This window comes from Oncorhynchus mykiss, chromosome 7 (assembly GCF_013265735.2).
Source record: "Oncorhynchus mykiss isolate Arlee chromosome 7, USDA_OmykA_1.1, whole genome shotgun sequence".
NCBI lineage: Eukaryota > Metazoa > Chordata > Actinopteri > Salmoniformes > Salmonidae > Oncorhynchus > Oncorhynchus mykiss.
Genome location: NC_048571.1, coordinates 51,083,973 through 51,105,363, shown reverse-complemented (window position 1 = coordinate 51,105,363; position 21,391 = coordinate 51,083,973). Strand labels below are relative to the sequence as shown.

General features: G+C 43.1%; 2 protein-coding genes and 1 long non-coding RNA gene across 14 annotated transcripts in view; 2 read left to right on the top strand and 1 right to left on the bottom strand.

The window, feature by feature from the left end:
• LOC110527971 (ataxin-7) overlaps window positions 1-7,907 on the top strand; it is a 54,564-nt gene extending 46,657 nt beyond the window's left edge. For all 10 annotated transcript variants that reach the window (XM_021609622.2, XM_036983465.1, XM_036983463.1 and 7 more), the window contains 2 exons: window positions 2,661-3,750; window positions 3,983-7,907. In XM_021609622.2, coding sequence (XP_021465297.2) covers window positions 2,661-3,750; window positions 3,983-4,000 — 1,108 coding nt within the window. In that variant the 3' untranslated portion in view covers window positions 4,001-7,907. The remainder of the gene's footprint in view (window positions 1-2,660; window positions 3,751-3,982) is intronic.
• Window positions 7,908-7,915: 8 nt separating this feature from the next.
• Window positions 7,916-12,092, bottom strand: psd6 (26S proteasome non-ATPase regulatory subunit 6). Of its 2 annotated transcripts, XM_021608244.2 has the most exons (8): window positions 11,769-12,092; window positions 11,241-11,446; window positions 10,850-10,995; window positions 10,378-10,597; window positions 10,032-10,140; window positions 9,727-9,895; window positions 8,293-8,370; window positions 7,916-8,205 (listed from the first exon to the last, which is right to left on the bottom strand). In XM_021608244.2, exons 1-8 carry the CDS (start codon window positions 11,911-11,913, stop codon window positions 8,109-8,111), a joined length of 1,170 nt encoding a protein of 389 aa, XP_021463919.1. In that variant the 5' UTR covers window positions 11,914-12,092; the 3' UTR covers window positions 7,916-8,108.
• Window positions 12,093-14,199: 2,107 nt separating this feature from the next.
• Window positions 14,200-18,075, top strand: LOC118965295. 2 transcript variants are annotated; one of them, XR_005052599.1, is made up of 4 exons: window positions 14,200-14,817; window positions 14,948-15,386; window positions 15,700-15,887; window positions 17,711-18,075. It is a non-coding gene; the product is annotated as an uncharacterized LOC118965295 (long non-coding RNA). The 2 variants fall into 2 exon arrangements; XR_005052598.1 differs by having other exon boundaries at window positions 14,200-15,386.
• The last annotated feature ends 3,316 nt before the right edge of the window (window positions 18,076-21,391 follow it).

Below are 21,391 nucleotides of genomic sequence, written 5' to 3'. Positions count from 1 at the left end.
CCTGCACCAGGCTGGGAAGACTGAATCTGCAATAGGTAAGCATCTTGGTTTGAAGAAATCAACTGTGGGAGCAATTATTAGGAAATGGAAGACATGCAAGATCACTGATAATTTCCCTCGATCTGGGGCTCCACGCAAGATCTCACCCTGTGGGGTCGAAATGATCACAAGAACGGTGAGAAAAAATCCCAGAACCACACGGGGGGACCTAGTGAATGACCTGCAGAGAGCTGGGACCAAAGTAACAAAGCCTACCATCAGTAACACACTACGCTGCCAGGGACTCAAATCCTGCAGTGCCAGACGTGTCCCCCTGCTTAAGCCAGTACATGTCCAGGCCCGTCTGAAGTTTGCTAGGGAGCATTTGGATGATCCAGAAGAAGATTGGGAGAATGTCATATGGTCAGATGAAACCAAAATAGAACATTTGCCCGGGCAACGAAAGAGTGGCTTCGTAAGAAGCATTTCAAGGTCCTGGAGTGGCCTAGCCAGTCTCCAGATCTCAACCCCATAGAAAATCTTTGGAGGGAGTTGAAAGTCCGTGTTGCCCAGCAACAGCCCCAAAACATCACTGCTCTAGAGGAGATCTGCATGGAGGAATGGGCCAAAATACCAGCAACAGTGTGTGAAAACCTTGTGAAGACTTACAGAAAACGTTTGACCTCTGTCATTGCCAACAAAGGGTATATAACAAAGTATTGAGATAAACTTTTGTTATTGACCAAATACTTATTTTCCACCATAATTTGCAAATAAATTCATTAAAAATCCTACAATGTGATTTTCTGGATTTTTTTTCTCATTTTGTCTGTCATAGTTGAAGTGTACCTATGATGCAAATTACAGGCCTCTCATCTTTTTAAGTGGGAGAACTTGCACAATTGGTGGCTGACTAAATACTTTTTTGCCCCACTGTATTATCACTTGTGAATGATGCCCAGCATAAGATACAAAGCCTTTATTTTGCAACTTTTTCTAATCATAGTGCCCACCTCATATGTTTTGATAAGGTTTGTATCACATCTAAAGTGGCCAAATAACTTCTTAAAATGAAGCACATTAATCCACTTTACAAGGGGTGTAGAGTTTAATTGACATACATAAGCAGCGCGTGAGTTTCAAGTTTGGAGAAGATCATTTTCACCATAAAAATGCACCTTCGTAATAAAAGCATTACATGCATAATCACATTGTGGTCACTTTTGAGAATGGGGTTTTCCCACTAATGGAACATTTGCACTTATCGCCTACTGCCATGTGCGCATTGCTGTGTTTATCATGTGAAGAAATGGCCTAATAGTTTCAACATTTTATGCTAAATGTTCTGATCTGTTGCGTCAGCCACATTGCATAAAAACATTTTTGATGCTAGAGGTTGTGTTAATTAGGGTTCTATCGCATCCCACAACTGTCCCAGACTGTTTGGAATATTTATTTTATGCACAGAATAGAATGGGTCAACTTTTGTACTATAGGGGATAGAATATTGACATAGGCTTGTGCTTTTGAATGTTGTTGGCTGACGAAAAGTGAATGTGGACAGTTCTTCCAATATCTTCAATATGCACCTCGGAAATGGATAAGGACGCGCGCACAGTTGCATCCCCGATGTGTCGGTCTTCACTTGTAGCCTCTGAGAAAGACCCGGTCACGTGACGGAGAGCCATGTGAGTGAGAGACTCTTCGGATTGCGCAGCACACTCAGGGAGAAGGGCACAAAGCAGCACTCCGGGCTGCAAAATGCATGGATTTTTTTAGGGTGCATTACGGCCACAAAGGGGATGCCGCTGTGAAATTCGAGGCATTATCAAGTGCTTGTCAAATTGTGATTGAGAGACTATTGGAGTGTGTGCAGCCTGCACAAAAAAACAAAGTACAGCTCAAGCCTTTACAAGCTACTTTTTTCAAAACAGCCTTACAATGTATTAAAAATCCAAACATAATAGCCCAATGTTTTTCCACAACTAAAGTTACATTAATAACTATAAATTAGGCATATAGGAGTACCTATTTCTTTGTTAACCGCTCAACATAGAATAGTGTACGCACTCCCTCAAAAGGTTTTTGGAAAATATTTATATTTTGTTCAGTTTTATTCTTCATAAAATAATGCCATGGAATTATAATCTCATATTGTCTGCTAAATAAACTAGTGTATCCCACAGCCATTTGGCATATCCACATCAGGATCTAACATAAGGACAACTCGGAGTAGGCTATTCTTTTCTTCTGACAACATTTTCTTCATATCATGCTTCTTTAGACCTGTTTTTAAAATGAAAATAGACCTGTTTTAAAATAAATAATGGATTTGTTGTGAAGGTGCAGGCTATATTACATTTAATTTATTATACTTTTTAAATTGTCTTGCAGGCTATGTGTGGAAGCCAGGAGATGCTAAATGTCTATGTTAATTAACGGTCAATTAACGTGAGACCGACCAGTTATCTGCTTGACAATCACCGGCGGGTGAAATTTCGTGACCGCCACAGCCCTAGACAGGGAGCCAAAGTGTTGCAGGGTGGTGAAGGGAGATCTAGTGCTGTATGGGACACTATAAGCTAGCGGTTCCAGTGTCTCTCCGGGACTGTGCTGTGCTGACCCCTCTGTGTGTAAATGTTACTGATGGGGATGATCACAGTGGTCTGTTTGTGTTATAGAAAAATCCCTTTCGCCTTGGAGAACTCCTCCTCTTCTTCTTCCTCTGCGCCGGCCCACAGGACAACCACAAACTCCTTGTCCTCATCACACGGTAGCGCCCCTGCTTCGGGCTTCCTCAGCCCCTCCTCTGCGCCCCTTCCACCCCCCTACACTCAGTCCTACGACAGCAAGTCTGTGCTCTCGTACGGGACCACCTTAAACGCCCGTGCCTCCCCCCAGGGCGCGGCCGACCACCCTGCCTACAGCGCAGCACAGGCCAGACAAGTGTCTTCGTCGCCCCAGATGCCTTCAGCCCACTCCTCGGTCCCCTCCCTGTCCTCAGGACGACCGCTCAAGTCCAGATCCAGTGGCAAGTCCTTCAGACCCCGGGAGTCCTCCTCCACAGCTGCCATAACCAACTCCACCAGTGGGGGCAGCAGTGGAGGAAGCAGCAGCAGCAGCCTCAGCTCGGGGAAGAAGAGGAAGAACAGCTCCCTCCCTACATCGTCTCACGCTACCACCTACTCCTCAGAGTCCTCTTCCTCCTCAAACACCACCTCTTCCTCCTTCAAGAAGAACTGCACAGTTCACAGTGGCAGCTCAGGGAGCACGTACCACCATGCCTCGCTAGTCTCCTCCTCCTCCTCGTCTCACAGTGGCGTCCACAGTGTGGGACTCAACTGTGGCCCCAACGCCCGGACCAACTCCCTCAGTCTGAAGGCAGAGCCGTCGGGGCCAGCGGGGTTGTCGGGGTCCGGGGTCAGAGGCCCCCCCTCGGGCAGCCCGGCCGAGTCCATCAAGAGGATGAGTGTAGTGATGAACAGCAGTGACTCCACCCTCTCCCTGGGGCCCTTTGTCCACCAGGCCCCAGAGCACCACAGCAGCTTCAGCCATGCCCACAATGACGGCCGCCTAGAGGGGAAGAAACGCAAGGGCTCCCCCGCTGTCAGCTCCATCAACAGTGGAGGAGGTGGTAGTTTAGGGGGCGGTGGCGGGGGGCCGGGCAGGCCCAAAGTGGCCAAGTCTCCAGCCATCAACAACATCCACAGCAAACATGGACGCACAATCCCAGGAGCCACGGGGCTCACCAACAACTCCCTCATCCATCAGGTGGGTTGGACACCTCACACACTGGCTGCTAATGCCTATCATCAACCAGTCAATCTCTTTATCTGTTGGGAAATTCACTGTGCAGTCAGGACTTGTATATCTTCAACATATGTACGTGTGACCACATATAGACTTTAGACAAAACATTAAACAAAAAAATCACAAATTAATAAATGTTGTAATTTATAATCTAACTTCCCTACCTTTCTCTCTCTGTCTCTCTCTCTCTCAGCCAAAGGCCCGCCCCTGACAGCGATGGCTGGGTTCTCTGTATGGAACCGAGGGGCGGATGAAGAGGAGGCAATCTGTGCGCTGCTCTGGACTGCACAAGGCCTTCTAATACGTTACTCTCAGCTTCCCAAGATCCTCAGGGTGGAGATGATCTGGACAGCCCAGTGACGTCACTGTTATCGTCTATAGTGTAACTATTCCTCCCAAAGCCATGTAGGAGCGCCGTGTGGAGGTGGCAGGCGTTAACACCCGGAGTGGGTCACACTTGGCCCCCTGTCAGTCAGGGTACAGAGGTAGATCTTCCTATGGGGAAGACAGGCTCCTACTCCCTCCTTTTCTCTCCTGTCTGCCCTTTGACCTATTGTTGAAATTCCAGAGGTACGGAGGAAGGGAAAAGTGCTGGCACAACAGCCATGGCACTGCCCACCAACCATCATGACGCAGAGCCACTGGGATTGACTGGAGAGCTCTCAAGCCGCAATCTGTTGGTTTCCGATGAGCTCGTGTGTGTGTGTGTGTGTGTGTGTGTGTGTGTGTGTGTGAGACTAGATTCTACTGGAAATTCAAATGTACACCTCCACGCCTGAACTCAGAAGCCTTGGAAGGAGAGGGCAGGATAAGGAAAAACTGTCAGTTGCAACACTTCGAACACAATCACATTGTTGTTTTTTTAATGCTTCCACTACATTTTGTCGGTTGGTTTTAATCAGTGTGACGTGTACATAACGTCAGGTTATGTATAGTAGCCAGAGATGAACCACATGAGGAGCAGATTCAGTCAATTCTATATGAGTTCCATACATGACCCAAACAATTATGCAAGTGTTACTTTTTTATGTTTCTTATGTTTTTCACTGAATTTAACTACAAAAATCTGTGTGGAGAAGAAAGTAAATTGTGCATGCATATGTGAAAAAAGGATGCCTGATACGACAATTTGATTGAACGGTTGTGAAAGAGGCTTGTCTTGAGGACAAGTGTTAATTCCTACAATATTTTTATCTTACAAATGAACAGCTACAGTAGACCTAGCCCTAACTGTGAACAGCACTAAACAAACACAGACCCACTACTTGCTTTAGGACATTTTAAGTCGGGTTTATTTTCCCCAAAAGCTAGCCAAAGGCAGCCATCCATTTCACCCACCCTAGTCTGTAACCACTACGCCAGCTTTGGCTATTGGCTATTAGGATTTCCATTCCGGTACCTTCAGTTATGTCACAATACAGTTGTCCATCACACTTGTCCTTCGTCAAAGCACGGAATCTTAAACTGGCAATACTTCCCCGTCTGTCTCTGAGATGAGATGATGCTCCATTGCCCCATCTGTCTCTGAGTTGATGCTCCTTGATATCGTGTTTTTTTTGGGGGGGGGGGTGAGATTCATGGAGATGGCTTCAGAGTAGGTTACTACTTTTTGTAACTCCTGTAAATTTCGTAAACTCCACTGATGTCAGGCAGCGAGCTTAGCTGAGGAGCCGACTATTTTCTATCTTACTTTCGCTTTTTCTTGTATGAATTGAACAAATATCGAAGTATCCCTATTTCAGAATACATATTTTATTAACGAATTGTACATATTGAAATATGTATTTTTGCACAGGCATTTTCTTACACAATTTTTTGGGGTACAATTGAGATCATTATTATTTATTAAATGAAAGAACAAGTTTAAGAACTTAACTTATTTGAAGTGGTTCACTGCCAAGTCTATAATGCAATAGGCCTATAACTAGAGGTTGAAGCATCTCATGAATCATGTACTGGGATCCTTTAAAACAGGGGTGTCAAACTCAATATTGCCCCAAGGGCCGCACTCAACGAGGTGAATGTAGGTGTATTATCATTTCTACACAGTTTCGATTTGGTTTTAGTCCTTAAAACAGTGTTCCCCAAATTCGGCCCGGGGGTAGTTTTATTTTCATTGTTGGACATAAAAGATAGTAAAACCACCAGGAAATCAGCTCCAAGGGATTTTAATTTTGGAAATATGCTCCGAAGTATTCCCATACTTAGAGACACCTGATCCTATACAAATATAAGCATGGTTTGAAAGTATTATGTTTTAGTCAAACATGATATGTTTGGACTTCTTGCGGTCAATTAGTAATATATAAATGATTATTTTTATGTAATTATGTTCCGGTCCCCTGACCAGCCGCTCAAGAAAAAATCGGCCCACGGCTGAATCTAGTCAATGATCCTTTGTTTTAAAGTATATTGAGTTTGTTTTGTTTTACTCAAATCACCCACAGGGTGGATTGGACCCCCCTCAATGTTTGACACCCCTGCTTTAAAAGGTAGTGTTGCCACGAGCATGTGTTTGTGTGACAGACAATACTTTGTTTTTAACTCTCCAAGGTCTCACCTGTGCTTTTTACTATTTTCAATAGTTGCCTCTGAATCAACAAAGAAATGATCATTTTATTTGACCCAAATAGCCTGTGATTCTGAAATGTCCCGCAGGCTGAAAGCTGTGCCCGTTGTCTAAGCGATTTCCATAGATTCAATCATTTACCTTTTTAGACGAAGACCTTGTAACATTTCATCATTTGAAACACTTTCCCTTAAAGCTGAAGGGACTTAAGCAATCATTAAAGCAAGGAAGATGAACCCTTCAAACAGTGAAACTGCTTGCATCATTGTTGCCAAACATAATTTGAAGCGCAGCGTTTTAAGGAAATTCTTAGTTTTCAGCTTTCAGAAATGCTGAAATAAGAAAGTGCCTGCATTTGTTTCACACTGACTGTTTAAGGACAGAACTTTTTTCATTTTAGTTTTACCTTACTTGAATGTTCAAAGTGTTTTAGGAGCTTGCTTTTAAAATATGCCTATGAACCCTAAATGTGGTAAAAACCTGATTAGCTTGTCAGCTAGCTGGTATGAAGTACGTCGGGCTCTATTCAATCCGTATCGCAGAAGTTCAGTTATATCGTGATTGAAATTTAAAAACAATGTTCCCACATTAGCGGTAAACTCTGCATGTTTGCCTAGCTACCCAAACTCCTTGCTCCAGGTAACTGCTATGCCACACCCACAGATGTTTTGTTTCTTCTCCGCAATGATCTGGATCTGAGTACCTCCCTGACCATTTCTAGAATGTAAACAAAAAACTAAACGTGCACCCCTTTGTGTTCTGAGGATGGGAAACGCTGTTCTAACCGTTCTGGTCCAGAGCCAGAAGACATGGGTAATGCAATGTTTGGAAATTCAACATTGGCTTTGATACTCTAATTGGGTAGAGATGATCCAATCGCTTTGATACTCTAATTGGGTAGAGATGATCCAATCGCTGAGGACTTTTTGTACAACACCAAATGACTTCAGTGATGGTAGTCTCAAACTGAAGTATGTAGCGAATGAAATAATTCAGTTTGAGTCGTCAGTCAATGCATGTCAGCTCAATCGGAGATGACCTAACAGTAACGCTTCAGCGATCCACATTGAATAGAGCCCGTAGTGTTAACTTTTTTTTTTATCAACGTTTTCCAGTTGAGACGTCTGAGATCTTGGTGCAGACCAGGGGGTATTGAAGCTCCCTGGTCAGTTATGAATTGTTTAACAGGTTCAGTAAAGTGTTTTTGTTTACCCTCAACCCCACTCACAACGCTGACCTTGTTTCCATATGATGGAAACTTTGCAAAGCTGTTTTTATCAAGTACCACAGCCTTGGAATGTGAAAGTGAGAGAACACAGCTTGCGGGAGGAACATATTTTCAGTAGATAACTCCTATGTAAGAGCGTGTATAGTATTTTGTTTTAGAACATCAGAATCATTTGATCAGCTGGACTTGTATTGGCTGCTATGTAATTCATGAACAAACATGGTAGGTTAGATTTACTTAATATTTAAGATTGTATAGTCTTTGTTTTGTAACATGTTTCTGTAAATAAATAATTTATACAGCTATTTATACAGAAAAAAAGGTCTTTGTTTCTTTACTGAAGTGGTTTTATTTCAGTAATCACTTTCATCCATGTGTGTATCAAAGGAAAAGAAGAAGTCACCAAAAAGAATTTATTATATACACAATAAGGGTCGCTTCTTCAGACAAACTACTGGTGTGGATACTGATACAACAGGGAAACGCCAGATCTCCCTCCCAAAGGTAACGCTGCACCCCATGTTACATGTTAATAACTCGGGACAGTTTCTGGACACGGTTGAGCAGTAGGTCCCCTTTCTTGATTGTCTCCTGGTACTGCCAATTCTTGCTATCAGGTCTGAAGGAAAGAAAATACAACACTGAGCTCTGCCACTTTTAATATAGAAAAAAATGTTTTACATGCATGTGAAAATGTTATTCTTACCTGTTGGTTTCCACAATCTCGTTTACTTTGTCGATTTTGCAATGGAGGCGACCAGCAGCTATGAATCGGGAGAGTTCCCTGAGAGCCAAGGGAAAACAAATTAAGACCAATAATCATTGTCTTCTGATAGGCAGCATCATTCCTATGCGACTCGAAGTCCTCAACCAATGGCATAGTCGCTGACTTAAGACAACCTCCAGGATAGGCATTAATAAACTCAGGACCCTGTCTTTCAAAGAATTCGTAAAAATCAAAAACCCTTCATTGTAAAGGGTTTAAACTCTTGTTTCCCATGCACCTGCGGAACGGTCACTAAGACACTAACAGCTTACAGACGGTAAGCAATTAAGGTCACAATTATGAAAACTTAGGACAGTAAAAGAGGCCTTTCTACTGACTGAAAAACACCAAAACAAAGATGCCCAGGGTCCCTGCACACCTGCGTGAATGTGCCATAGGCATGAGGACTGCAGATGTGGCCAGGGCAATAAATTGCTATGTCCGAAACTGTGAGACGCCTAAGACATCGCTACAGGATGGACAGCTGATCGTCCTCGCAGTGGCTGACCACCTGTAACAACACCTGCTCAGGATCCGAACATCACACCTGCGGGACAGGTACAGGATGGCAACAACGACTGCCTGAGTTCGACCCGAAATGCACAATCCCTCCAGTGCCAGACTGTCAGCAATAGACTGGGCTTGTAGGCCTGTTGTAAGGCAGGTCCTCACCAGACATCACCGGCAACAACATCGCCTATGTGCACAAATCCACCGTCGCTGGACCAGACAGGACTGGCAAAAAGTGCTCTTCACTGACGAGTCGCGGTTTTGTCTCACCAGGGGTGATGGTCAGATTTGCGTTTATCATCAAAGGAATGAGCGGGATCGAGGTGGAGGGTCACAGCGTCATCGGACTGAGCTTGTTACAGGGAAGACATCTTCCTCTCTCATATGGTACCCTTCCTGCAGGCTCATCCTGACATGACCATGCCACCAGCCATACTGCTCGTTCTGTGCGCGATTTCCTGCAATACAGGAATGTCAGTGTTCTGCCATGGCCAGCGAAGAGCCCGGATCTCAATCCCATTGAGCACGCCTGGGACCTGTTGGACCGGAGGGTGAGGGCTAGGGCCATTCCTACCAGAAATGTCCGGGAACTTGCAGGTGCCTTGGTGGAAGAGTGGGGTAACATCCCACAGCAAGAACTGGCAACTCTGGTGCAGTCCATGAGGAGGAGATGCACTGCAGGGACACATTATTCAATGTCTGTGGAACTTGTTCAGGTTATGTCTCAGTTGTTGAATCTTATGTTCATACAAATATTTACACATGTTAGGTTTGCTGAAAATAAACGCAGTTGACAGTGAGTGGACGTTTCTTTTGCTGAGGTTAGGTATTGTGGGTATGAGACGAGGTAGACGTGAGACTCACTGGTCAATGAACTCTGTACTGACTCCAAAGGCCTCAGCCATGTAGCCCAGGGTGAGTGAGCGGTAGGACTCCAGGAGCTGGCTGTAAGCATGGATACGCATCTCCCTCACGTAGTAACGGTAGTGAGGGGCAAACAACCAGTCCTTCTTCATATCCTGCTCCACCGTGGCTGTAGAGGGGACAGAGACAAACAAGTTTACAACTAAAGAATGAGGCGAAGTGAAACACGCATGTCCACTCACTGGCTGCAGACATCAGCGTGCTTCGGCTTTACTTTTTGTAAGCCTAAACGAGGGGTGTCTCACCCAGTGACTGGAAGAAGACAGAGTAGCGACACTCGTAGAGGGAGAAGAGGTACTGGCGGACAGCAGGGAGACTGTGCAGCACCTCCAGGATCTCTGCTCCCTTTATCACCTGGGGGAGAGGGAGAACAACACATTAGTCCACAGGAGATGCTATATTTATGCCAGAACTGGAAATCTACCAGCTATATAAAGAAGTGTCTTCACTTATTAAAAACAAGTTTGAATGTTCACGTTCTGGCATGTGGAAAGTATTGTTTTCTGCAAGTACACGGTCTTAAAACGACCAACTCTTGAATGACGTAGGCACATGGATGACAACACCACCACCGTGGCTCCTGCTACCAACCTTTTCTCTGAGGTCGGGCCTCTTCAGGGCAATCATGCAGACGTAGACAGTGTACGTGACGAAGGTCTTGTAATCCATGAGCTCATAGGAGGTGAAGGTAGACACTGTGTCCAGGAAGAGCTCAGCAGCCTGTTTAAAGTCACGGATGGCCACACAGTACAGGCCCTGGTACACCTTGAGACGGTTCCTCCTGTCCCAGTCACCCCCCTCCTCAATAAGGCTGTGCAGACACAAACAAGGTCACTGAAATGACAATGCTTTCAAAATACGAGGATATAGAAAACAATGGCTTACAACACATGAGAGTCAACACAATGGAATGGCAGGCAAAATGCTATGAAAAACACCCAAACAGGCCTAAACAGTTACTGCAAATATAATTCTTAGAATAGATAGTGAGTGAGGACCCCTAATGGCATGTTATCATAAAGTAGTGAATGCAGAGAGAAGTAGCCCCTTTTAGGCAAACTACCTTTTAGCTTTCTCAGTGTTGCGTGTGATGAGGTCACTGTCCATATAGAACAGTCCAATCCTTAGCAGGTAGAACACAATGTCTAGTCGATGTCCCAGGGCCACAGTCTTATCAAAGGTCTTCCTGAAGGCAGTCAAAGCGTCCTCCTGTGGAATTAAAGTTAGTAGCTTGTTTAATTGAGCTAATGATGTACATGCATGGCTAGGTTGGACTAAAGAGTCCAGGGGATTACAGAGGCAGATTATTGCTTTATAAGTATAACATGTGTTACAATGAGCTATGGGCTGACACTTGTTTTGTATGAGGTCAAATCATGGTACAAACAAATAACATGGTTTCGTACTCCATGGCCTCTGCTCTGAATGTAGTAGCTGATTAATGCAAAACTCACTTTATTCCCGATTCGGATGAGATATTCAGCTCTAGCCATCATTGCATCTCGGATTTCACTCTCCCCGAGGTTCTTCTCTGCATCTTCCAGGACATCATCCAGGCGTTTCAGCTCGTCCTCGTTGGCCTTCTTCATCTTATTCAGCAGGTCTGTGTCAAGTTGCCACTTCAGGTCTTTACACAGGCTTTCATAGTAAGGTGCCATATCTGTAACAAGAGACAATTCATCATCAGCTATTGTGGCTAGCTAGCTACAACTTTACGGTTGTAACTTTATTTGGCAACATGCTAACGTCAGACATTTTTATTTAACCAGTATATTACCGTTATCGGGTTGATTAGCTAGTTATAATACCTTGTATTGAATAGCTAACTGACCGGCAGCTAGGTTAGCAGTTTGATATATGTCCGACAGTGACGCAAGCTAGAGACGTTGCCCATGCTAGTTTGTCGACCAGAACTACCTTGTTATCTAGCTAGCTAACGTTATTTTTGTTGGTTTATTTACGAGGTAGAAGCCAAAACTCACTGTTCTCTTTGATCGAGTCCATGAGCTCAGTTTTAACTTTATCATCTTGTCGGTGACCGTCCATCGTGAGCAAAAATTTCAGCTGTGCTATCCTAAGATCGGGGTTTTTAGGCAGACCCTCTTCTTCCAGGTTTTCCAACGGCATTTTGTCTAGTATAAAAGCAAAGTAATGAGCGCAGATATTTTCTGTTTGTGACAACAATGTCAGGTATCTTCTGCTAGTTTGCGGACAATGACTTGGGAAAACACTGGTCTGCCACTTCCGCTGTACGCCGCCGAGTTGAGAACGTCAGACGTGACGCGATGAGAACGTGCTGCCCTCGTCTGGCTCATAAAGGAATGTCCGCCGAGCACACAAAGACTGCCAAATGATCTCATTATAAAGCAGGTCTGTAACAATTTATCACTCAAAAAATATATATATTTCGCCAGATAGTTTTCTTACTTTCTAAACCATATACAGCGATGAGTACTGTGTCAGAGATAGCGACTCAGGGGTTGAAAGGTAGGCTCCCACTGAGATATAAAATATGAATCTTATTCCTAAAAATATCTAACAAAGCAATTGTCTGGTGGACATGCAGACATAAATAAGTGTGTTACATGGAACTCTCAAGATACACAGAATGGAGACTTTGCTGAGACCTGGTAGGCACAATTTTGATGATTTTAAAAGGACATGCTTTTTCATATCTGTATTACTATATATAATTATTAGTTATTATGAGAAACAATTAAACTGTTGAAACCATGATTTAAACATATTTATAAACTGGGTGATTCGAGCCCTGAATGCTGATTGGCTGACAGCTGTGGTATATCAGAAGGTATACCACGGTTATGACAAAACAGTTATTTTTACTACTCTAATTACTTTGGTTACCTGTTTATAATCGCAATAAGGCATCTCTGGGTTTTGTGGTATATGGCCAATATACCACGGCTAAGGGTGGCTATTTTGAAGAATCTAAAATATATTTAGATTTTATTAACACTTTTTTGGTTACTAGATGATTCCATATGTGTTATTTCATAGTTTTGATGTCTTCACTATTATTCTACAATGTAGAAAATGTCCAAATAAAGAATAACCCTTGAATAAGTAGATGTTTCCAAACTTTTGACTGGTACGGTATATATTAAAACTTGTTTGGGATAGGGGGCAGCATTTTCACTTTTGGATGAATAGCATGCCCAGAGTAAACTACCTCCTACTCAGTCCAAGATGCTAATATACTAATATTATTATTAGTATTGGATAGAAAACACCCTGAAGTTTCTAAAACTGTTTGAATGATGTCTGTGAGTATAACAGAACTCATATTGTAGACAAAAACCTGAGAAAAAATCCAAACAGGAAGTGGGAAATCTGAGGTTTGTAGTTTTTGAACTCACCCCTATCGAATACACATTGGGATATGGGTTATTTTGCTTCCACTAGATGTCAACCATCTTTAGAATGTTGTTTCAGGCTGCTCATGTGAAGGGGGGCCGGATGGGAGCTGTTTGACTAAGGGGTCTGCCTACAGCCTTGTTTTCAGTCACGCACTTTCACTTGAGAGGTAGCTCTCGTTCCATTGCTTTTCTACAGACAATGGAATTCTCTGGTTGGAACATTATTGAACTTTTATGATAAAAACATCCTAAAGATTGATTCTATACTTAGTTTGACAAGTTTCTTCGACCTGTAATATAACTTTTTGAACGTTTCATCCGAATAGACCAGATCGCGCTTTTGGATTTGTTTACCAAACGCCCTAACAAAAGAAGCTATTGGACATAAATGGACATAAATGATGGACATTATCAAACAATACAAGCATTTATTGTGGAACTACGATTCCTGTGAGTGCATTCTGATGAAGATCATCAAAGGTAAGTGAATATTTATAATGCTATTTATGAATAATGTTGACTACCCAACATGGCGGATAATTCTCTGGCTGGTTTGGGCTCTGAGCACCGTTCTCAGATTATGCTTTTTCCTTAAAGTTTTTTTATAATCTGACACAGCGGTTGCATTAAGGAGAAGTGTATCTAAAGTTCCATGTATAATAGTTGTATTTTCATCAACATTTATTATGAGTATTTCTGTGAATTCATGTAGCTCTCTGCAGTATCACTGCATGTTATGGAACTACTGAATGTAACACGGTAATGTAAAATAAGATTTTTTGATATAAATATGAACTTTACCGAAAAAAACATACATGTATTGTGTAACATGATGTCCTATGAGTGTCGTCGGATGAAGACCATCAAAGGTTAGTGATTCATTTTATCTATATTTCTGCTTTTTGTGACTCCTCTCTTTGGCTGGAAAAATGGCTGGGTTTTTCTGTGAGTTGGTGGTGACCTAACATAATCGTTTGTGGAGCTTTCGCTGTAAAGCATTTTTGAAATCAGACACTGTGGCTGGATTAACGAGAATTGTATCTTTAAAATGGTGCCTAATACTTGTATGCTTGAAATTTGATTTATGAGATTTCTGTTGATTTGTATTTGGCGCCCTGTTATTTCATTGGCTGTTGGCTAGCGGAACCCCAGTCTTAGACAGGTTAAGACATTTACAAAACACATTTATAGCTATAACTTAATTAATTGCTGTATAAAAGGGTCGTAACAATGCAATAGAGAGGTACAAATTAGACAAAAAACGGAATACCATGACTCAACTAAACAGGTTGTGCAGGCCTATAACTGCAATTGTAAAATGTTTAGTCTGTTTATGTTCTGTCTTCCAGACCCGTGGTAATGCTCTAGTCTCCTTAATCATTTAGCATATTCACTTGTGCTCAAATTAACACCTAACCTACTTCACCAGGCGTGTAGACATACTACTGGTGAAATGTCTGTCTCCTTAACCATGTCTGTCTGCTTGCAGTACATCCAGAGTGCCTTGCTCAAGAGCACATCGGCAGATTTTTCACCTACTTGGCTCTGGGATTTGAACAAGCAACATTTTGGTTACTGTCCCAACACTCTTAACCGCTTGGCTACCTGCCGTAGCCGTACCTGATAGATCAGTTTCTGTATGGATTCACTGCAGGTAGGCCTATGTGATATTGCACCTTCAATTTCATGCAGATCAGTTTAATTGAAGGATCATTATGCCATGGTAAAATAGAATCCCAGAATGACCTTGTGTTTTACAGCGATAATAACAATATATGTTTTAGTCTTGTTTGTGAACATCAGGTTTAGGAGGAAATATCCATGCAATATACCTGGGTGAGAGTTCACCCTAAAAGATAACGGCATGGTAACACTAACGTCAGCTACCTTTGACTCCATTGGTAAACTGTCAGGACAATTTGTTGGACTAAGGTAAGGTGCTATTTTTGAATTTCAACATTTCACTGAAAAAAATAAGCATCAAGCATCACACTAAACATGTAGTTATCAATTTGTGCCAAATCGGATATCCTGAATATGCTCTGACTTGAGGCTTTGTCTCAACTTTCTCAGAGAGATTCTTGGCTGTGAAAATAGCTGGAACATCCTACTGTGTGTTCCAACATGTTTCTCTGTGGTACAGCTGCTGACAAAGGCCCTTCTTTCCAGAAGACCCAAGATACTCATTGATAGAAAAGGGCAATGCAGAGGCATGCAAAAAAAGTTAGGTGTTTTCTTCATAGTCACTGAGGCAAATGTACAAATTGTAATTACAGTATTTAGTCATTCTTGTTCAACTTGCTTTTGGGTGTATTATATGTAGATATAAATGTATGAAGGAAAATAAGTATAATTCATGTAATAGTCATTGTCAGCACTGTATCTATATACATACATTTGGTATTATTAAACATAGCTTACAGATGACACATGTATAGCTGAATGAAAAGTAAGTACAGCTAAGGAGACATTACTCACCTATTGTATCTTACTCAAAAACAATATATGTTCCTGTGTTGTGTGTGTGGTTTCCCAGCTCTGCAGAGTCTGTGGGGTAGGGGTGAGGACAAGCTGGAGATGGAGGAGATGGTGTTGGAGTACGCTGCCATAAAGGGTGAGGCCTCTAAGAGTCTACTGGAGCTGCTGAGAGACAGAAGCTTCCGATGGCAGCTCATCACCACGGTGGTGGTGTACAGCCGCATCCAGTTCTCTGGCATCATTGCAGTAAGCACAGCACACACCACCCTCTCTGTCTTTTATCCCATATCTCAGGCGTGGGCAAACGTTTTGGCTCGAGGGTCATATCGGGATTTCGAAATTCTACTGAGTGCCGCACATATTTTTGCGGGCAAGAAAAATGTGAGTTATTTCTGCGTACTTTCTATCTAGTTTTAGACATTTAAGTTCAGAAGTGTTTTTTTAACCCAAAATAATAATTTAGCCAAAAAACATAAATATTATTACTATTTTTTTGCAAATCCCTCACGGGCTGCATTTAATCAGCTGTCGGGCCAGATGCTGCCCACAGGCCGTAGTTTTCCCACCCCACCCCTCCCCTGCCATACCTACAGTACATCCTCTTCTTCTTTCCACCCTCTACCCTCAGATCAGTGTGTTCTCCTTTGACAGCTTCAAGGAGGCATGCATCCCCCTGAATAAGATCCGCTGTGTGATTTTGGGTGTTTTGTCTGAGGTCCCCACCTCCATCATCTGGGTGTGTTGCTGGGGAACATGGCCTACACTACAGGGGGTATACTATGATACCCCTCTGCAGTGTTGTAGTAATCAGTCCAGTCTTGAGACCACATATTGAGAGGTGCCCTCTGTTACTTCTACAAAGCATGTGCCCAGGCTAAAAATGTTCAAAGTTGAATAATTCTTAATTAACTTGAAAATGTCACTGGTTAAGTGGTCATTAGACAACCATGATAAGGACTAATAAGTAATCAGTGAACAGTACAGGAGAGTGACCATAGGGAAGGAAACACTGTCCCAGTGCAGGAATCCACCCCCAGTGCATACCGTAAAGGAGCTCCGTTAGGTAGAACATGTTTGTCACTAAGATGTGAATGCCACTCCTGAAGTCCTAAACAATAAATCATGTGTGAGCTCCTCTGGCTTTGCCATCCCCTAGGTGGAGGGAGGGAGGGAGTGATGGATGGGGAAGGTTCCGGACAAGTTCTGTTGTGTGCAATCATCCCCAGGGCCTGCTGATAATGCATGTGGGAGGAGAGCACTACTCTGGGGGGCTTTGGGGTCGTGTCTGCCATCATGATATTAATCACCATCACTCTCAAACTGAAGGTGAGGTCTTGACCTTTCAACTCTCCTGCACTGTGACAAACTTACAGTAAGAGGACCTAGGGGGATGATACGTGGAAGAGACAGTTTTGCTCGAAATACCAACATTACATTGCTGTGATCATCAATGGGTGATTGGTCAGATGCATCCTGTCCTGTTGCCTGTGGTATTCCTAGCTGTAGTGTTGCCATCTCTCACACAAGAGATTTATCCAATCATGCCAGCCTGCAGCGTTTGTCTTCACTGGAATCCTGTGCTGGGACTAGTCTTCCCCTTTCTGATTGTAAGTCTATAGCCCATCATCAATATACTGCACCTCTATATGTATTCAATTCATGTAGGACAGCAGAACACTTTGGAATGAAGTATTGTTACAGTATATAACACTTTTTTTTATAATGCTTACCAATTGAGATACAATATGATTTCCTGAACACAATTCACATTGTTCTGCACTATGAAAGTTTGATACCCCAGGGATACCAGGCATACAGTAATTCCATACTTTGAACATCATATTAAAACCTTTTTCTATCATCTCATAATTACTTTTGTTCAGTCTGTGTAAAAAGCTGAGCTCTAATTTAGGTACCAGTGGAATTATATAAAATTGAAAGGTTTCACATAGCCATGAGTAGAACAATAGGCCAGGACTATTTAATCACAGGCTCTCAGCCAACCGTCCAAGTTGTTCCCCTGACTATTGGAGCGCTAGGAACTCACCTGCCTCTTCTCTTAACCACAGGAGCTGCTCAAGTCGTTCAGCTTCGTGCTGTTCACCTGCATGTGTCTGTTGGCGTCACTCTGTCTTCTTCTACCTACTGGAGACCAAGGGGAAAACCCTCCTGGAGATCTCAGGGAGTTTAAAAACATCACTCTCTGTGTAAAACCCCTCTCACATGACAAGACCCTGGAGACAAAGTTAGAAAAACTGTTGGAAGCAAAAGAACTGAGATGCATTATACTCAGTCTGAGTTGTTTAGTTTGTATTTTAGTATATATTTATACACTGTGCATTCACAGCCATATACCATATTCAATAAAAACATGTAAAAGTGTTATATCTGAATGAGTTTTATGGACCGATTGAATATAATAAAATGCTTTTTACTCTGATTTATTTCAAAATCCCTTTTCAAATAGTGGTTCAATTACTTGTAAAGTCCTAAAACAAATGTTATTTCCAACTTTTGTTATATGACCTCACAGAAAGCCATATGGTCTAATGTTCTTCTGTTTTCCTGAGGTTCATAGCAGGACATTTCTAAGACAATATGCACTCTCTTTATCTCTCAATTTATCATATACACACACATGCACCACATAAAATCCACCCTAAGTCTGATTTCTTGCAGACTCATTAGTAAGAACCTGTCGACCTAACCGATACCCATGGCCAACGTGAGGGACTCCCTCAGCCTCTTAGCTGGCTCTTTGTCCATAATGATGTGGCTGGGTCTTTGAGGGTTGGCTTTTCCAGTATGGTCCTTGAGCTGTTGGCTCTTTAAGGGGCTCCCCTTATCACTGGCTGCCAGCTGCTGCTGGGCACAGGGTCTTCATTAGCAGTTAAACGTGCTGGGTGCACAGCTCCCGTTCAGGGATGGGGAATGATTGACATTATCTTGGCCGGGGTCAGATGGTGTATCGGCGTCCCGCTGTTTGCATTGTCTCTAGAGGGGATTAACTAGAGGATTAATTAGAGCTACCATAGTGACGCCTAACCATCTTTCCCCATAGACCTGCCTGCCTGGTCACTGCCTGGCCAATGGGCTGCTTTTACTGTTTAATGGAACATGCTGACACTGAGGTAAATATAATGGACACATAGAGCAGGTATTTCAGTCTGAGCATTTGTGTCAAATAAACAGTATCCATGACACATGCAATGTGCCATATCGAAACTGTAAACTAAACTGTCACTAGTAGTAGATTGATCTTGGGAAGATGAACGCTCAATTTTGGAATGTGTGAGTGTGAGGGATAGACAATATTGGTTTATTATCTCTAGCGCTGTAGTAAAATATAAAAAGACATAACTTTCTAGTGCTGTAGTGACATCATGTTCTCGACAGATGGCAGAGTTTCTCTGCATTGTGAAAACAACTTGATTCAAGGCATGATAGCACAGAGTTTAATCTTCTACCGTAGGTAAGGAGAACATTACTGAACCATGCCGTGGCACTGTAATACGTTCATGCTAACATATTAACATCTTCTCTGATGGCATTAGTGATAAAAATAGGTTTGGTTGACTGCTTCTCAATGCTTCACAATAAGACAGTACTGTGTGTCTCTGAGAACGTATTTATTTGAAAGGCCAATCTCTATCCTTTACTCTTATCCCTGCTCCACCATGTTGAGCGCTCAGGAGCAATATTGCAAACAAAACCTGCAAGGCATATTCATGGTAGTTTCGTAAAATGACCTAGTTTGGATGTACGTGACTGCAACCGTTCATATAGACTCCTGGCCACACTGATATATAGTACCTCAAACTTGTTTGAATTGTTCAGTGACCGTTTAAAGACTATTTAAAAGCACAAACTAGGATGGGACCAAACAACGTAATGGCAACCCTGTACGAACCACTCTGAGTAATGAGTGCCAGCCTGGTGGTGAATAAAGAAAATGATGTCCTGGAAGAACATCACAGACACTCTCTGGCTCATTTACATCTGAGGACTAGAGTGGTCCACCCATCAATAGAGAGGGAGAACGAGGGGGGGGGGGGGGGGGTGAACGATGGAGAATAATATGATGTAGTTGTGGCGATTTAGTACAGGTGGCACACAGATGGGACACGGACCCGGTTAATGAGTCACTGCCAGAGGGCCTGGGGACGTGACATCATGAACCAGACGGAGCCCTCTGGCACTGCTGGATAAAGGTACCCGGTGTGCCACTCCACATTACCATGAGATGCTTCCCAGTCGTTTGATCTGTGGATTACTACCCACCCCCAAGCTGGCACAGTTTCACTGTGGATGTGGCAGATCAGGAAACAAGACATTATTAAATATTTATTTAACTAGGCAAGTCAGTAAAGAACAAATCCTTATTTACAATGACGGCCTACCCAGGCCAAACCCTAACGACGCTGGTCCAATTGTAAGACACCCTATATACTGCATGCAAATTTAACCAGGACCCCAGAATGAAACATTAGGAACACCTTCCCTCAGAACAGTGCCAGTTTGTCGGGGCATGGACTACGGTGTTGAAAGCGTTCCACAGGGATGCTGGTCCATGTGGACTCCAATGCTTCCCACAGTTGTGTCAAGATCATTGGATGTCCCTCTGGTGGTGGAACCCAGCAGCATTGCAGTTCTTGAGACAAACCGGTGCACCTGGCACCTACTACCATACCCTGTTCAAAGGCACTTACTTTTTTTTGTCTTATCCATTCACCCTCTGAATGGCCCACATACACAATCCATATCTCAATTGTCTCAAGGCTTAAAAATCCTTCTTTAACCTGTCTACTCCCCTTCATCTACACTGATTGAAGTGGAATTAACAGGTGACATCAGTAAGGGATCATAGCTTTCACCTGGTCAGTCTATGTCAGGGAAAGAGCAGGTGTTCTTAATGTTTTGTACACTCAGTGCATATTATACATGACAATCCCTTTTGTTATTGTCCAACCTAGTAGACTAATACCTACTGAGGATGAGGCCTGGGTTGAGGATGAGGCCTGGGTTGAGGATGAGGCCTGGGTTGGCACTAAGCTTGGGCTGATGTTTGGGGTTGAGCTGAGGTGAGGTCCAAGCCTTACCTGCTATGATCTTGACTGGGACACCTCATAATTGCTCACGTTGGTATGTAGGTATGTAGCTGGAATGAGATGTGGGTCCAGTACTGTATGTCCCAGGTTCTAATCTGAAAGTGGGTGAGAGTTAAAGCAGTGAGGGCTGGTGATCGGGGGATGCCCAGTGTGCATGGAGGTGTAACAGATGGCGTTAATACCAAACAGAGGGCTTACTGTCACCCTGTATTAAAGGGATACTTCAGGATGTTGGCAATGAAGCCCTTTATCTACTTCCCCAGATTCAGACGAACTTGTAGAAACCCTTTTTAGGTCTCTGACATAAATGCAATGACTGGAAGTTAAAACAATGACTGGAAGTCTAACTGCTAGCATGCGAGTAGATACCATTTTGCATTCTTCAAAGTAGCCCCCCTTTGGCTTTGACAGCTTTGGACACTCTTGGCATTCTCTCAACCAGCTTTACCTAGAATGATTTTCCAACAGTCTTGAAGGAGTTCCCACATATACTGAGCACTTGTTGGCTGCTTTTCCTTCACTCTGCGGTCCAACTCATCCCAAACCATCTCAATTGGGTTGAGGTCGGGTGATTGTGGACGCCAGGTCATCTGATGCAACATTCCATCACTCTCCATCTTTGTCAAACAGCCTTTACACTGC